This window comes from Myotis davidii, unplaced genomic scaffold (assembly GCF_000327345.1).
Source record: "Myotis davidii unplaced genomic scaffold, ASM32734v1 scaffold424, whole genome shotgun sequence".
NCBI lineage: Eukaryota > Metazoa > Chordata > Mammalia > Chiroptera > Vespertilionidae > Myotis > Myotis davidii.
The window spans coordinates 1,768,413-1,781,414 of NW_006295827.1; the positions used below are offsets into that span (position 1 = coordinate 1,768,413).

The following is a 13,002-nucleotide window of genomic DNA, read 5'->3' on the forward strand; positions in this document are numbered from 1 at the left end:
CTCTTACCTCCAGGATCTTTCTTACAGAGACGGAAGTTCCTGCACAGCAGAGGGGCTTCTGCAGCCCTTTCTGGCTCACCAAGTCCAGGACTGAAGGCAGCCCTGGCCCCAAGGCGCCACTCCTTGCAAAGGCAAGTGCTCACCGCCTCGCTCTCAGCTGTCTAGGAAAATGCAGGCCTCTGCACAAGCTTCAGGCTCTAACAGGACCGACAATACTCAAAAGAAAAGCAAACTCTGGCCTTTAGACCTTGATGGATTTTGGAGTCCCTCCAACTTTCCAACATAACCAAAGAGAAAAACAGGTTCAGTGGGGTGAGCTGCCGGTGGCCACAGGTGGCCCGCTCGGACTCAAGCCTGGTCTTCGGTTACTAAACGCCGCGCTCACTGTGCCACATGCCATCGCCTCCTGGTGGTATGCCAACCTGACACACGTTTAAGCAAACAAGTCTAACTGGGCAAACATGAAAAAAGGGGGTCCTACCGATAGGCAATGCACAGAACTTTACAGTGCCCCCCAAATCTTTTCATTAGCTTAAGTAACCAATTTAACAAAAATATCAGTTCTTCAGATGAGAAACTCAAAGGGGTAGGTATGAGTCTAACAGTGAGCACAAGTTGGCAAATACATGTCAGAAAGGGTGACACCCGTGGCAGCCTCCTGGGATCTGGTCTGTTTCTGGTTTGCTGATCCACAGGGTTCACCTCACATCAACTCTCCTCCTAACAAAGTCCTAAAGCCATTAAAAAACCAAACAGTCAGTGCCTCCTTTCCCATTACACCACTGAAATGTCTCTTTCTGCGTTTAAACCCTTAACTTCTGGTTGTATGGTTAATGTGTTCTGTCCACTGCTGTGTGTCCTGAGCCTGTTACGTACTCAGTACCTGACCATATTTGTTGAATGAAGGAGTAATTTCAACATGGCCTCCACTTTCCACTCACCGAAGGAACAAAGGGAATAGGCATTGACGTCCTTTACTTAGATGACAAAGCTGATTTCAGAAGACGCCTTGTCAAACCAAAGTTTATGGATACAGTTGACGGATAAAGAGGTCCTAAGAGTTCATCAAACCAAGAAGCCCAGTGGAAGGCAGGCCACACTTGGAACACCCGCAATTGATATAAAATGAGGAATTGCATGGTTGGTCATTCTGGGCTTTACTATGGAAAAGCCTTCCCTGGCTATAAACAGATAATGAGAAAATGATGTAATGTTGGCTAAAATTAGGTTTTAGTGTTACTCTGCTGGGAGATGTGAAAGGTGATAGATAAGAGGGGGAAAATGTTTTCCAAGTGGCTTTTAAAGGCATCCAAATATAACCACCTCCCACATCAGCCTATTAACAGGCACACTTGAGACATTTCCCTCTTCAAAAGGACTCTTAGAAAAGCAATGATGTGCTCTCAACCCCTTCCTTTATAAGACAAGGTTTACGAGGGTCAGAGAGGATTGGAGGGCCCACAGAACACGGCTCATTATTAACAGACCCCTCCCATCTCAGCAAAGAACTGGGCCTCAGGCTTACATCACCAGTTGCTAAGGAAATGTTCCCGTTTGAAAATTCTAAGTCACTTCTAATAAACTCTGGCTGAAAATTAAAGACCAGTCCACTCACAGGCACAGGAATGGGCATGGAGAATAGAAATATGGAGATACATGACCTTATTAGAAGGTGAGAAAATCAGAGATGCCTGAAGTTGATGCAGTAACCATGGCAATTTTGGCCACACCTCCTCAGATAATGGTGGACCTTCTGAGATGCCAGAAGTCCTGGCTGAGACCCACCATCAAGAAAAGTTCTTCCCAACCTCTAGGGATCATAAAATACCTCGGGGAAAGCCCCAGGGTCTTGTTCTGGCCGTGAGATGGCTAGACATGCCACCTACCACCTCCAAGCTGAGACTTGAAGAGGCCCTTCTACGGTTCTGACCTGCTCTTCTCCCTCTGCCAAGATAACTACCAGGATGGGGGCAGCCCAGAGCTGGTCCCAGAGTAAAGACAAGGCCTGCAGCGGGTCCATAGCTGACCTACCATGATACGTTTGTTGTCACAGCCTCTGCGGCACAATGTGCAACAGGGGACAGACAGAGACCCTGAACTGCTGCCGAAAGCAAACACGCTCGTCAGGAGCCAGCCGGGACCGTCCACCTGGGTGGTACAGCTGACGCCCGCAGAAGGGGCACAACGGGGACGCCCACAGCACATGGGCTCCTCACCGCGCCATACCAGTGGCAGGATGTTTCTTCTTCAACTCCTGGAGCTGCTGAGAGGCTTGCTCACATGGACACTTCTGCACATCACATCACATCACATCACAGTGAACTGATGGGGTGCCTCACAAACCTGGGCTCCTTCCACTCACATCCATAGGTTCTGGACTTGGCAAGAAATCACTTACTTCTAGGAGGGGATCCAGAGGTACAGCCACCTATAGCCAGCATTTCAATTGCAGGTAAAATGAACCTCCAAATACTAATGTTTGGGCCACCCTGCATAATCAGGCCTTCGAATGCACTCTCCCAGTGAGCCCAGGCATGCTCAGCCACCCACGGAAGTCAGGTCTATGGGGAGGGATGGGTTACGGGGGAGCAGCACAGAACTCTGAATTCAGGCCAGATCCCCTTGGTGAGCCCACTAGGAGGGTCTTTCACAGAGAGCTATTTCTGCTTTTTTAAAGCACAGACTGGGCAATGTGAAAACACGTTGATGACTGCCCCAGGCTGAAATCAAAGACAGCTGAGCAAAAGTTCAGGCACTATGAAATTCATAAAATCACTGTTGCACCGGCTCCACCACAGGTTCAGGAATAAACCGGTAAAAATCCAAAATGCTCGGAGGAGATTACTTGAGTGGGAATCAATCATTTCTCTGCTGAAATTCTGGCGTTTCCTTTTACAGCATCTCCACTGGATTCCTAATTCATCGAAGTTGCTGCCTGAGACTGAGCATTGCTGGGCTTTCTGAGCAGCTGAGACAAATTTTGATTGTTAAATAAATTCCAGGCAAGAGCATGTTTGACTTATGCACAGGAAAGCAGAGAATTCTCCTGTAAGCTGCAAAACAATAGTGTTTTATCTTATCTGAGAAACTTATTGCCGCTTGCCTGTGTGTGTTTTACTGCCAAAATAAAATAAATTGAATCAGCTCACACATGATAACATGCTCTTTCCTAACTCATACTAATTGCCTGGCTAATTGATGTTTGTTGAACTTTCTCCATTTCATTGAGTGATTAGGTACAAAGCTAACAGTTGACATCTGTAGGCGCTTAACTGGCGTCTGTAATTACTGTTAATGTTAAATAATTGTTAGTTAATTGGAGTGGTAACTGACGGAATGGAATCCAGATTGTGAAGCAAAAAGAAACCTAGTTAAATAAACATACATTTCCAGAGAAAACAACGTTTTTCTGCAGTTGTCAGAAACGAGAAATGATCCAGAGGCCATGGCAGCCCCAGCTTCCTCCATGCAGGGAACTCTCCGGGGCTGGCGTCACCAGTGAGGAGCCCCTTTGTCACTTAGCAGGGCCCATTAGAACAGCGGTTCTCAACCTGTGCGTCGCGACCCCTTTGGGGGTCGAACGACCCTTTCACAGGGGTTGCCTAAGACCATCAGAAAACACATATATAATTACATATTGTTTTGTGATTAATCACTATGCTTTAATTATGTTCAATTTGTAACAATGAAAATAAATCCTGCATATCAGATATTTACATTACGATTCATAACAGTAGTAAGATTACAGTTATGAAGTAGTAACGGAAATAATTTTATGGTTGGGGGTCACCACAACATGAGGAACTGTATGAAAGGGTCGCGGCATTAGGAGGGTTGAGAACCACTGCATTAAAGGCTCTCCAGAACCGATCTGAGGTTTTCATTCCAGCTGTCTCCTATGAGTGTGTTTTACTTTCTGAGACAACCAAATACTAAGTCATTTTGTTTAACCAAACAAAACCCTGAATATGAATGGCTTCAAGCTTTCTAGCTAATATTGCCAAGCATGGAGAGAAGACTTTCAACAGAATAAGCGAAGAGCTTGGTCCCTGGGCTCAAAAGTAAAAATCATGTTGGCTTATGTCACTGGAAGGAGTTGGCTACATTGTGATCTGCTCCTGCTGGTCTGGCCTAAGTTTTACCTGGGAAGGTGATATCACTGTCAAGGTTCTACTCAAAAGACACCATCAAGAGTGATGTGAATGTTCAGAAAAATCTTCCACCCTCTTCCAAACATTCACTTTCACCATCACAATTCCAGGCATGGGGTCCAATACTGTACCCAGGGTTCCCCCACCCCTCCCCCTGCCCCCCAATAATCCATAAGGTCAGGGAAAGACCAAGTAGCAGCTGATGAAAACATTAGAGGGAAACACTTTCTCACAACCTGGGATATTTTTAGACCCTTAATGGTGGCTTCACACTAACAGTACAAGGCATCTGCTCCTAAGAATTCTCAGGGAATAATTCTATACAACCGATTTGGTACGTCGGAGCGCGATTTCTATAGAAAGGTCAATTTCCATAAGAAAAGGAGCTGATTGCTTGCTATTTGCGGTGCGCTAGGAGGAGGAACTCAAGTACTCTAGCTTCTTTGTCTCCCATCAAGCACCAATTACCCTGCAATAGTATTTAATTCTCCACACATCAGAGGTCTCTATCTCCTGAAGACCCCCCCAAGTGCCCCCACAAGATACAAAAAAAAAAAGGTCTAGAGAAAGAAAATTAAAGAATGCGTAATAGTCCAAGTTCCCCTTATCTAGGACTTAAGACATTACAAAAATGCAGCCAATTTACAGAGGCTGCAATGGACTCTTCTGCACATGGGGAATGTGCTTGATGTCATGTCCCCCTCACAACCAAACCAAGACACGAGGAGGAATTATAAAGTGGTCTCTATATGTGCATTATGATGGGGTTTTGAACTCTAAATTAAAAATAAATTTTAAAAGAAACCCATCCCATACTCAACAACTCCATTACTTCCACTTATATAGAAAGCACAGAATTATTTTAGGGGAGGGTTTTTCTTAAGCTCAATGGTGGCTTTGGTGGTAATATAACTCAGCTTTTTGGTCACCAAAATAAGGGGTTCCCTCTTCATGTCTAAACCTAATAAATGAGGTGAGATCATCTCCATTAAAGAATTTATTAGGTACCCAGTTACTGAACCTCATCACACCAAGCAGGTGTATCTCTAGTAACATGTCTCTCACCTGCTCTCCTCAAATCTCAAGCAATTTTTTTAGCGTGGTTTTCTTTCCATGCTGCTGATAAAAGCATATTGTCAGAAACAACCGAAATCCCCACTAACGTAAAGGCTCTGACCTCATCCTATGGACCCCCTCAGCACAAAATGACCCCAACAAGAGGCCAGGTGCGTCCACCTGCAGGCCTGGTAGGGCCTGGAAAGGGAAAAACCATCCTGGTGAGAGTGAGCTCCAGGTGGTCCCCGTGCCCCATCTGGCACTCACCATGGTGAGTGTCCACCAGAGCTCCCCCATGGCCGACCAGGAAGGTGGGTGGTGCTCCTTAGCTATTCACATCACAGTAGACACTGATACTCAAAGTGGGGGGTGGGGGATGGGGGAGAAGCACAAACCAGGGGCTTCCTCCCTCCCTGGGTTATTCCCACCTCAGTGCTTCAGCTCTCTAACACAGTGGTTCTCAACCTTCCTAATGCCGCGACTCTTTCATGCAGTTCCTCATGTTGTGGTAACCCCCAACCATAAAATTATTTTCCTTGCTACTTCATAACTGTAATTTTGCTACTGTGATGAATCGTAATGTAAATATCTGATATGCAGGATGTATTTTCATTGTTACAAACTGAACATAATGAAAGCATAGTGATCAATCACAAAAACAACATGTAATTATATATGTGTTTTCCGATGGTCTTAGGCGACCCCTGTGAAAGGGTCGTTCGACCCCCAAAGGGGTCTCGACCCACGGGTTGAGAACCGCTGCTCTAACAGCTCACTCAGGAGGGCCCAAGGCTACCACTATGTGAGACACAGGGGAAGGTAAAGAAGGGGCGAGAAAAGCCTGGTGTGAAATACACCTCTCGGCCACGTCTCTATAACTCCCCAGCCCGCAGGACAGATCCTGGACAAGAGGGCTCTGTGGCAAGAAGGGCCTTTCCCCTCCCCCTAACTTAGAGCATGAGCCCACCCCTGGGCTGGTCCATAGACAGAGGACTCCAGAGACTATTCTTCCTCCCAGGTAGGGCTGCCCTTCCTTCCTGTCCTCCTCGGGGAGCTCTGCTCTGAAGCAATGTCAGAGTTTAAAGGAGATGAACTATCTTGGCAGGATGGTCACAGGCAGCAAAGGACTCGCTTTCTGCACTCCCGTCTATACATCAAAAGTGGCAAAAACAGCCACGGAGGCCCTCCGGTAGGTGAGGAAGGGTAATACACGCGGCTGGCCATTGTCGGGGAGTTCCTGTTCAGGAGAAACACTCCAGAATTGTGAGTACAAGTCCTGTTGCTTCTATAGCAGTTCAACCAACTAAACATGGACAAGAATGAAGTCTTTCTCTGTGTGTTTCTGTCTCACTGAGAAAATTAATTTTTCCTTTGGCAGATGGGTGAGTCACAAAGACAGAAGGATTCATAAAATTCACATGAACATCCTGTAAACATTTAAACACACTCTGATTAAATAAGGCAACCATGACCTTGATTAAAGTAAAACTTTTTTTTAAATGTCTACACCCCTAAGCCCTGCAATCTGGAGGCTCATCTTCCCACCTCTTTGGACATGCTCAGTTCTCACTGGAATGGTGTGGGCACGTGCAAGCACGCACTGCTCAACTCGTTTGCTTTAAAAATGGGAAATAAGAGGCATCAGAAGAAAGCAACGATTTGGAACACCTGAACACAAAACTCTTACCAGTTCTCCATTAAAGTGGAGGGACTCTACAACAGAGAACATCAACATAAATTCAATGGGCAGAAGTGACAGAAAACCCATCCATCGGACCTACTCTTTTTCAGCCCCTCCCCACTTCACAACTAAATGTTAGAAAACATCCCCGCCAGAGACCTCAGGCCCTAGCAAGACTGGAAGCTTTTGTCATGGTTGGAAATTCTGACCTACAGAGGCTGCATGATTTATTCGGGCTCACAAATAGATGGACAGGACTTGAGCCATGGCCTGCTGCCTGGAGCTCCATCCCAACATCACAGCCCCCCCTCCCCCCGCCCCCAACCATAATCAGTTTGTGAGATTAACACTGCCCTCCCACAGTGGCATTTTATGGCCCAAATCTGCTGCCACTGGGCTCAGCAGCATAATCACAGCACCACCAGTTTAGAGCCAGGCTACTCCAGGGCGGAGCACTGTAGAACTCTGAGCCAGAGAGGTGATATGTAGCTTTAAACATCTGAAGGTGGAGAAATACACGTGTCAGCTCCGCTGCAAGCTAGAAGCTTTGAAGATATTCCCAGTAGTGTTTGTTACCTGGTGTAAATTTGCCCTTTTCTTACAACGCTTTTTATTGCTCTTGGCTAAGAATACTGGACAGAGACAGGAGACCTGACTGGTAGGCAGGCAGGCTGCTTTGCAGGAGAACTTGAGCTTGATGTGCATGAAGCTGACAATTCCTTGAAGGCCCTGTGAACCATCCATCCAGTAGACGCTGCCACTACCTGGAGTGAAAACAGCCCCAAACCCAAAAGCACATAGCGAGGCTCTCTGCACCTGTCCTGAAGCCATGGCTGGCATTGTCACTACACAATGAGTCTCTTTTTGAAGTTGTTTTCCTGATGTTTAGCGGTTTGAATACTAATCCCCTTAACAAAACTGTCCCCACCTCCCCCCTCCTTTCCTGCTCCCCTTAATCTCCTTCTCTCCAGGGAGGGGGGTGGGTGCTGGACACCAGTCAGTGTTGTCTGCAGCACCTGGATTTGCATTGATTCCCTCTCTTGTCATTCATGTTACCAACAGGAATTAGCATAAGGTATTAAGGGGAAACTCAGGAGGAGAAAAGAAAGACCATTTTGATGGAAATAAGGGGCAAAGGAATAATCTGCCATCAACTAAAATGCTTATTTGTGTATGGTTTCCCAAGCAAAGCTTAGAAAAAGCCTGTGTTGATTTTAGTGTACACAAAGAAACCTTAATCCTTTCAAGGCAACTAAATCACCCTAGAAAAAGCAGCTCCGAAGAAAGGCACCCTGTCAGGGGGCGACTATTCACAACCAAATAGATGCCACAAATCACACTCTGTAAGTAAACACAAGTAAGAATGTGGGAAACGTTTGATTGGAAAAGGGAAAGGGGGAGGGGGCAGGAGCAGGAGGGAGGGGGCAGAGGGGTTCCTCATCAATCACTCTCCATTTGCCCTGACGAGAGCCTTTCAGCCTGGTGAGGGCAGCTCGGCCTGAATGCAGGTCTCAGAGCCAACTCTCACTCTAGGGCTCATCCCAAAGAGGGAAACACATTCCAAAGCTTTATGTAAACTGGCCCAAGTAAGACACAGTCACATGGCGCTGGAGGTCCTGGGAGGGGCCAGGCCAGGTAGTCACTGAAAGACAGAAGGCCTCCTTTGGGTGACCTGGCCTACCTCAGTCTCCTCCTCCTCCTCCTCCTCCTCCCACCCCACCTACTTTCACACAGATACACACCACTGTCTACTGATCCTCTCCCTCATCAAAATGAGCTATAAACAATTATGCATTTTTACATATGAGCACTGCATGCCGTGAACGGCACCTATCTTTTTATTGGGCTTTTAGCATTATGGTTAACAAATTTACACAAACTTTCAGTCCATCAAAAAAATATGATGAAATATAAAACTGGAACACTCCATTATGCAATAAAAAAAGATAAAATTCAATATGACAATAATTCTGGGAGTAATAGCAATCACATAGGCATATACATCTCAAGGGAACTCTAAACATAATGTACTATTTAAAATTGCAGTTGGTTCCAATTCTAAAATAATCTGTGAGCTCAAAATAACTGAACTTGAAAACGTGTCTTACCAGCTAGCAAAAAATGCTAGCCCAGGCAAGGACAGCATGCTGAAGTGGTTTCAAATTTCACTTGATGAAGGCCCAACTCTGCACAGGCGCTGCCTACTCTCAGGTAACACAGAAGGGATTCCCACAGAAAGCACGCCAACGCTTAGCAATTATCACGCAAGCATCTGTATCTGGTTCTATTATAAATCTAATTGATCCCTTTCAAATCATACACCTTTGCAAGGCCTGTGAGTAGACGCTCCTTTAAATTTCATTATTTCCAGCAACACTGCTGCAATAAAAACTGCTCAGAAACCTATTCGCAATAGATACGTTTTCCCTTAATGTACAGCTACATTGTTAGCCTCTCTAACTCTATATTAGGGTTTGGAAGAAATTAAAGGGATAGCACATATTTAAAATTTGCCCTCTTGCTCATTTATTAACTTTACAGAAGGCCCACAGCAGAGTAAGGCTTGGTTTATGACCGTAATGCTGCAAATATAAACATCCACTGGTTATTAGAGTCTGCAGTACAAATCGGCTATTTATCGTTCTCCGACTGCTGGGCAGTTGATAAGTAACAATAAAGTTAAGGCGTTTTGAGAACTATTGTTCTCTATTACCGCATCCTGCATTACATTAAAGTCACACAGTAGTGATTTCTTACTCAAATCAATTGAAATAAGGATTCAAGATATTCTTTAAAATAAACTGTTTGCAATGTACCACAAAAGAACACAGAGTCCATCTCAAGCTAAACCACAAAATATGAACAGTAGTTCCAGAATGAAAAAAAAGACCGTCGTTTTTTATTCTTTCTTCCTAGGCAATGACAAGACCACAAATATGAAAATACATAAATCACAGCTCAGAATTAATCTTACCTTTGTTTACAATAACGGTATTGAAGAGTTTTTCAGAGCTGGCATCTGATGCCTGGAAAACAGGAAGGGAGAAAAAAGTGTTACTATTGTCATTAATACAGTCACCATCGTCCTTACTGTTTTTCTAAATCAATTTACTGCGTTTAAAAAAAGCTAAGTCGGAAAGCAGCAATTTCCCCAACCCTCCACTAGGTGGTGCTAGTTGACTGCCTGAGAGAGACCTGCAGTGCAGTTATTTGCTGGAGGGGAAATCTGATTTCAAAAATGTGTCCTTATTAGACATATTATCTGTGCAAAACATATTTCTATGAGATGATACACAAAGCAATTCAGCTCACTCACATAATGATTTTGCAATTTCGTTGACAGATCATTATTTCGGAAATGGTACTTTTTTCATATTTGCACACATGTCTATTTTTCAATTTCCTTTCACAAACCAGAAATGCCCATTATTTAACGCTAAGCCTTTCCTCACTAAAAAGTGTCAATTAGCGTTTCCAGAAATTAATTTTTAAATATTCATCTGATGACTCCAAGACCCCTGTCCCTTATGGTAACCACGATGACCTTGGTGTTAAAACCAAAGCAAGCTGACCTGCCCCCAAACCCCACACTGTACATGCCATCAGCATAATTTCCCTTGCATTTTCTAGAAACCATGTCTGCTCATTATTACACTGGCTTGAGGAAAATGAAATAAGCCTGTTTAAACAGCAAGAGCAAAGGCAATTTAAATTATACACTAATGTTCTGGGACATAAACATGAAATCAGTCTGGAGAAAAATACTATAATGTTTTGGAAGCACTAAATATTTCTAGAACTTGACAAATTAAAAATTTAAAAATTAAGCACCCTCATTATATAATGTGAAGATGCATCTGCATTTAAAGTTACACTGGCTATGTTACATTTATGCTGTTTTGGCTACTCAATCCTTGTAAGAAATCACTTATTTTTCACAGTTTATAGAGATGCCTGTTTGACAAAGCAAAGCGTAGAATGCTGAATAAATAAGAAAGAAATATAGAGAATAGAAGGAGGGGTAATCTGAAGTACAGCATATTCTGGCTTTTAGAGACAAAGAAAATATTCAATTTAATTTTTCCAGGTAATGTTGAAGATGAGAGATTTTGTGTACATCTGGGGACCATGTTCTGGTTCTTAAAGCAAGTGATACATAAAGCAAGTGGAAGACATATAATATTTTTCTTTTGACTACTTTTCCCTTTATTTCATTCTAATCTCCCAACTGTAGGGGTGGTTCAGAAGATTAACAGAAAAAGAGGGGAAAAAAAGGTTCTATGTGCAAAACAAGTGAAATGCATACATACATAAACAGTTTAATAAATCCTAGATAGACGTTTCCTCTTATTTTGTAGGAGTGATAAAAAATAATCCAAAGGCCTTCCTGAAATCTTAAACAAAATTGTGTATTATACTATCTTTTAATAAAAATAAACTGCCAAAAAAACTGTTGCATGGAGGGGGGAGATAAGATATGCATTAAACAGATCAAGAAGACTGGATTCTAAAAGCAAAAAATGATGGGAACAGTCTTGTTAAACTGTAACATTAAGTGAGATTTCTAGGAATATGAATTTCCCAGATAAAAACTTAGAGATACGAGTATTTCACCATTCGTCAATAATAAAGTATCTCTTGATTCTAATTGGAATGGCTAGGTTACATTCATGGCTTAAAAAATAAATTCCAGCTGGCAGTTTTAAAAGAAAAAAGTCTGTTAATTAAATCCTTTTACCAGATTGAAATAACCCTTGCAGATTTAGGAATTACTTATTACAATGAGCCTAACTGGCTCAAAGAAATATAAAAACAAATTGCTGCATCCCAAATATAAAAAGCATTAGTAAGGAAAGCAAACGGTTCCTGATTGAGTTTTTATTTGCATTTGGGCGTGCGCACAAGATAGAGAGGGAGCAGGACAGAGGCTGGAGGTGAAGGTGAACAGGCCCTCTGGCTGCCACCTTTGTCGGCTCCACTGGGCTCCATGCTGTATTCTCAAATAGGTGGTTCAGGGAACCTATGTCTGAAGCAAACTTCGGTGTGATTAATTATGATGCTAACTGCTAAGTTATGATGGAAATAAGTCTGACAGGATATTCAGAGAGGCTGAGTACACACCTTCTAATACACGCTTTTTGAACCCTTTAATTTTCTGATACACGTTCCAAAGCCTGAAATGATGCCTCTTGCAACCGGGGGAGGGGGCGTCTCCACAAGGCCTCCAAAAGAAAATGATCGCAATGGGGCTTTGGCTGACCATGAAATGATTCTGGATCCCTTCTCTCCCCCATTCAGCTGGGTAAAGCCGTGGCAGACCACTGCCCTGAAAGTCAGAAAGAGCTTCTTAGCCAAAGCCTTAAGTGGAAACTACAAGAAAATCCTTCGCTTTTCCTCCACAAACTTTCCAAATTCTACTTATGCTTTTAAAGCATTTGTTCAAATTATTGGGCTCCTTGGGTTTTCATCTTTGGGAGTTTCGTTGTCACTGTTTTTAGAAAAAACCTTCAATACCTTATATTATCTGGCCCATTTTCTTGGCTGATTTTTTTTTTTTTTTTAATCAGAAACGACAAATGGCAACGTGGTGAGCTGGGAGTTAGCAGAGGAGCGGAGCCTTTTCTTCTCTCCTTAACGCGGGGGAACCTTTACAAGCTAAAGACCTTTATTTAGATTTTGCTCGCCATTTCATTCATCTCCCTCGCTTGGGTTTGGAGGTTGAGGACTTGAAGTGGCTACATCTAAAAAATTATATCGCCCCCCCCAAAAAAGCTTTTTAGTTGCTTTTTATTTAGGGGGAGGCGCAGATTTGTTTTTAATACTTAAAAATCACTAAACATCGCAGTTGTTTAAAGAAAAGTTAAATAGGTCCAACAGATGGGAGGAAGGAACACCGATAATGAGGGCAAGGAATAAAAGCCTCCAATGCCAGAGACCGGGCGCAGCCGCCTGGCTTCGGGGGTCCACCTTCATTTCCTTCGGCCGAGGACCGGGGAGACAGCCCTCCGCACCGGCAGGAAGAGGGACTTTGCAACCAGAGGAACCTCCGCGAAACTTAAGCGCGAGTTCTCTCCCCACCGCCGCCGCCGATCCGCGCCCCGGTCTCCTTTCGCT

At 43.8% G+C, this 13,002-nt stretch overlaps 1 protein-coding gene and 1 long non-coding RNA gene across 2 annotated transcripts in view; one reads left to right on the plus strand and one right to left on the minus strand.

The window, feature by feature from the left end:
• Positions 1 to 3,150, plus strand: part of LOC107184247 — a 6,406-nt gene extending 3,256 nt beyond the window's left edge. The window contains exon 2 of the long non-coding RNA XR_001515074.1: positions 2,899 to 3,150. This is a non-coding gene — a long non-coding RNA (uncharacterized LOC107184247). The remainder of the gene's footprint in view (positions 1 to 2,898) is intronic.
• AUTS2 (autism susceptibility candidate 2) overlaps positions 1 to 13,002 on the minus strand; it is a 1,133,774-nt gene that overhangs the window by 74,928 nt on the left and 1,045,844 nt on the right. The window contains 1 exon segment of the mRNA XM_006770868.2: positions 9,863 to 9,914. Within this exon segment, the coding sequence (XP_006770931.2) occupies positions 9,863 to 9,914 (52 nt within the window).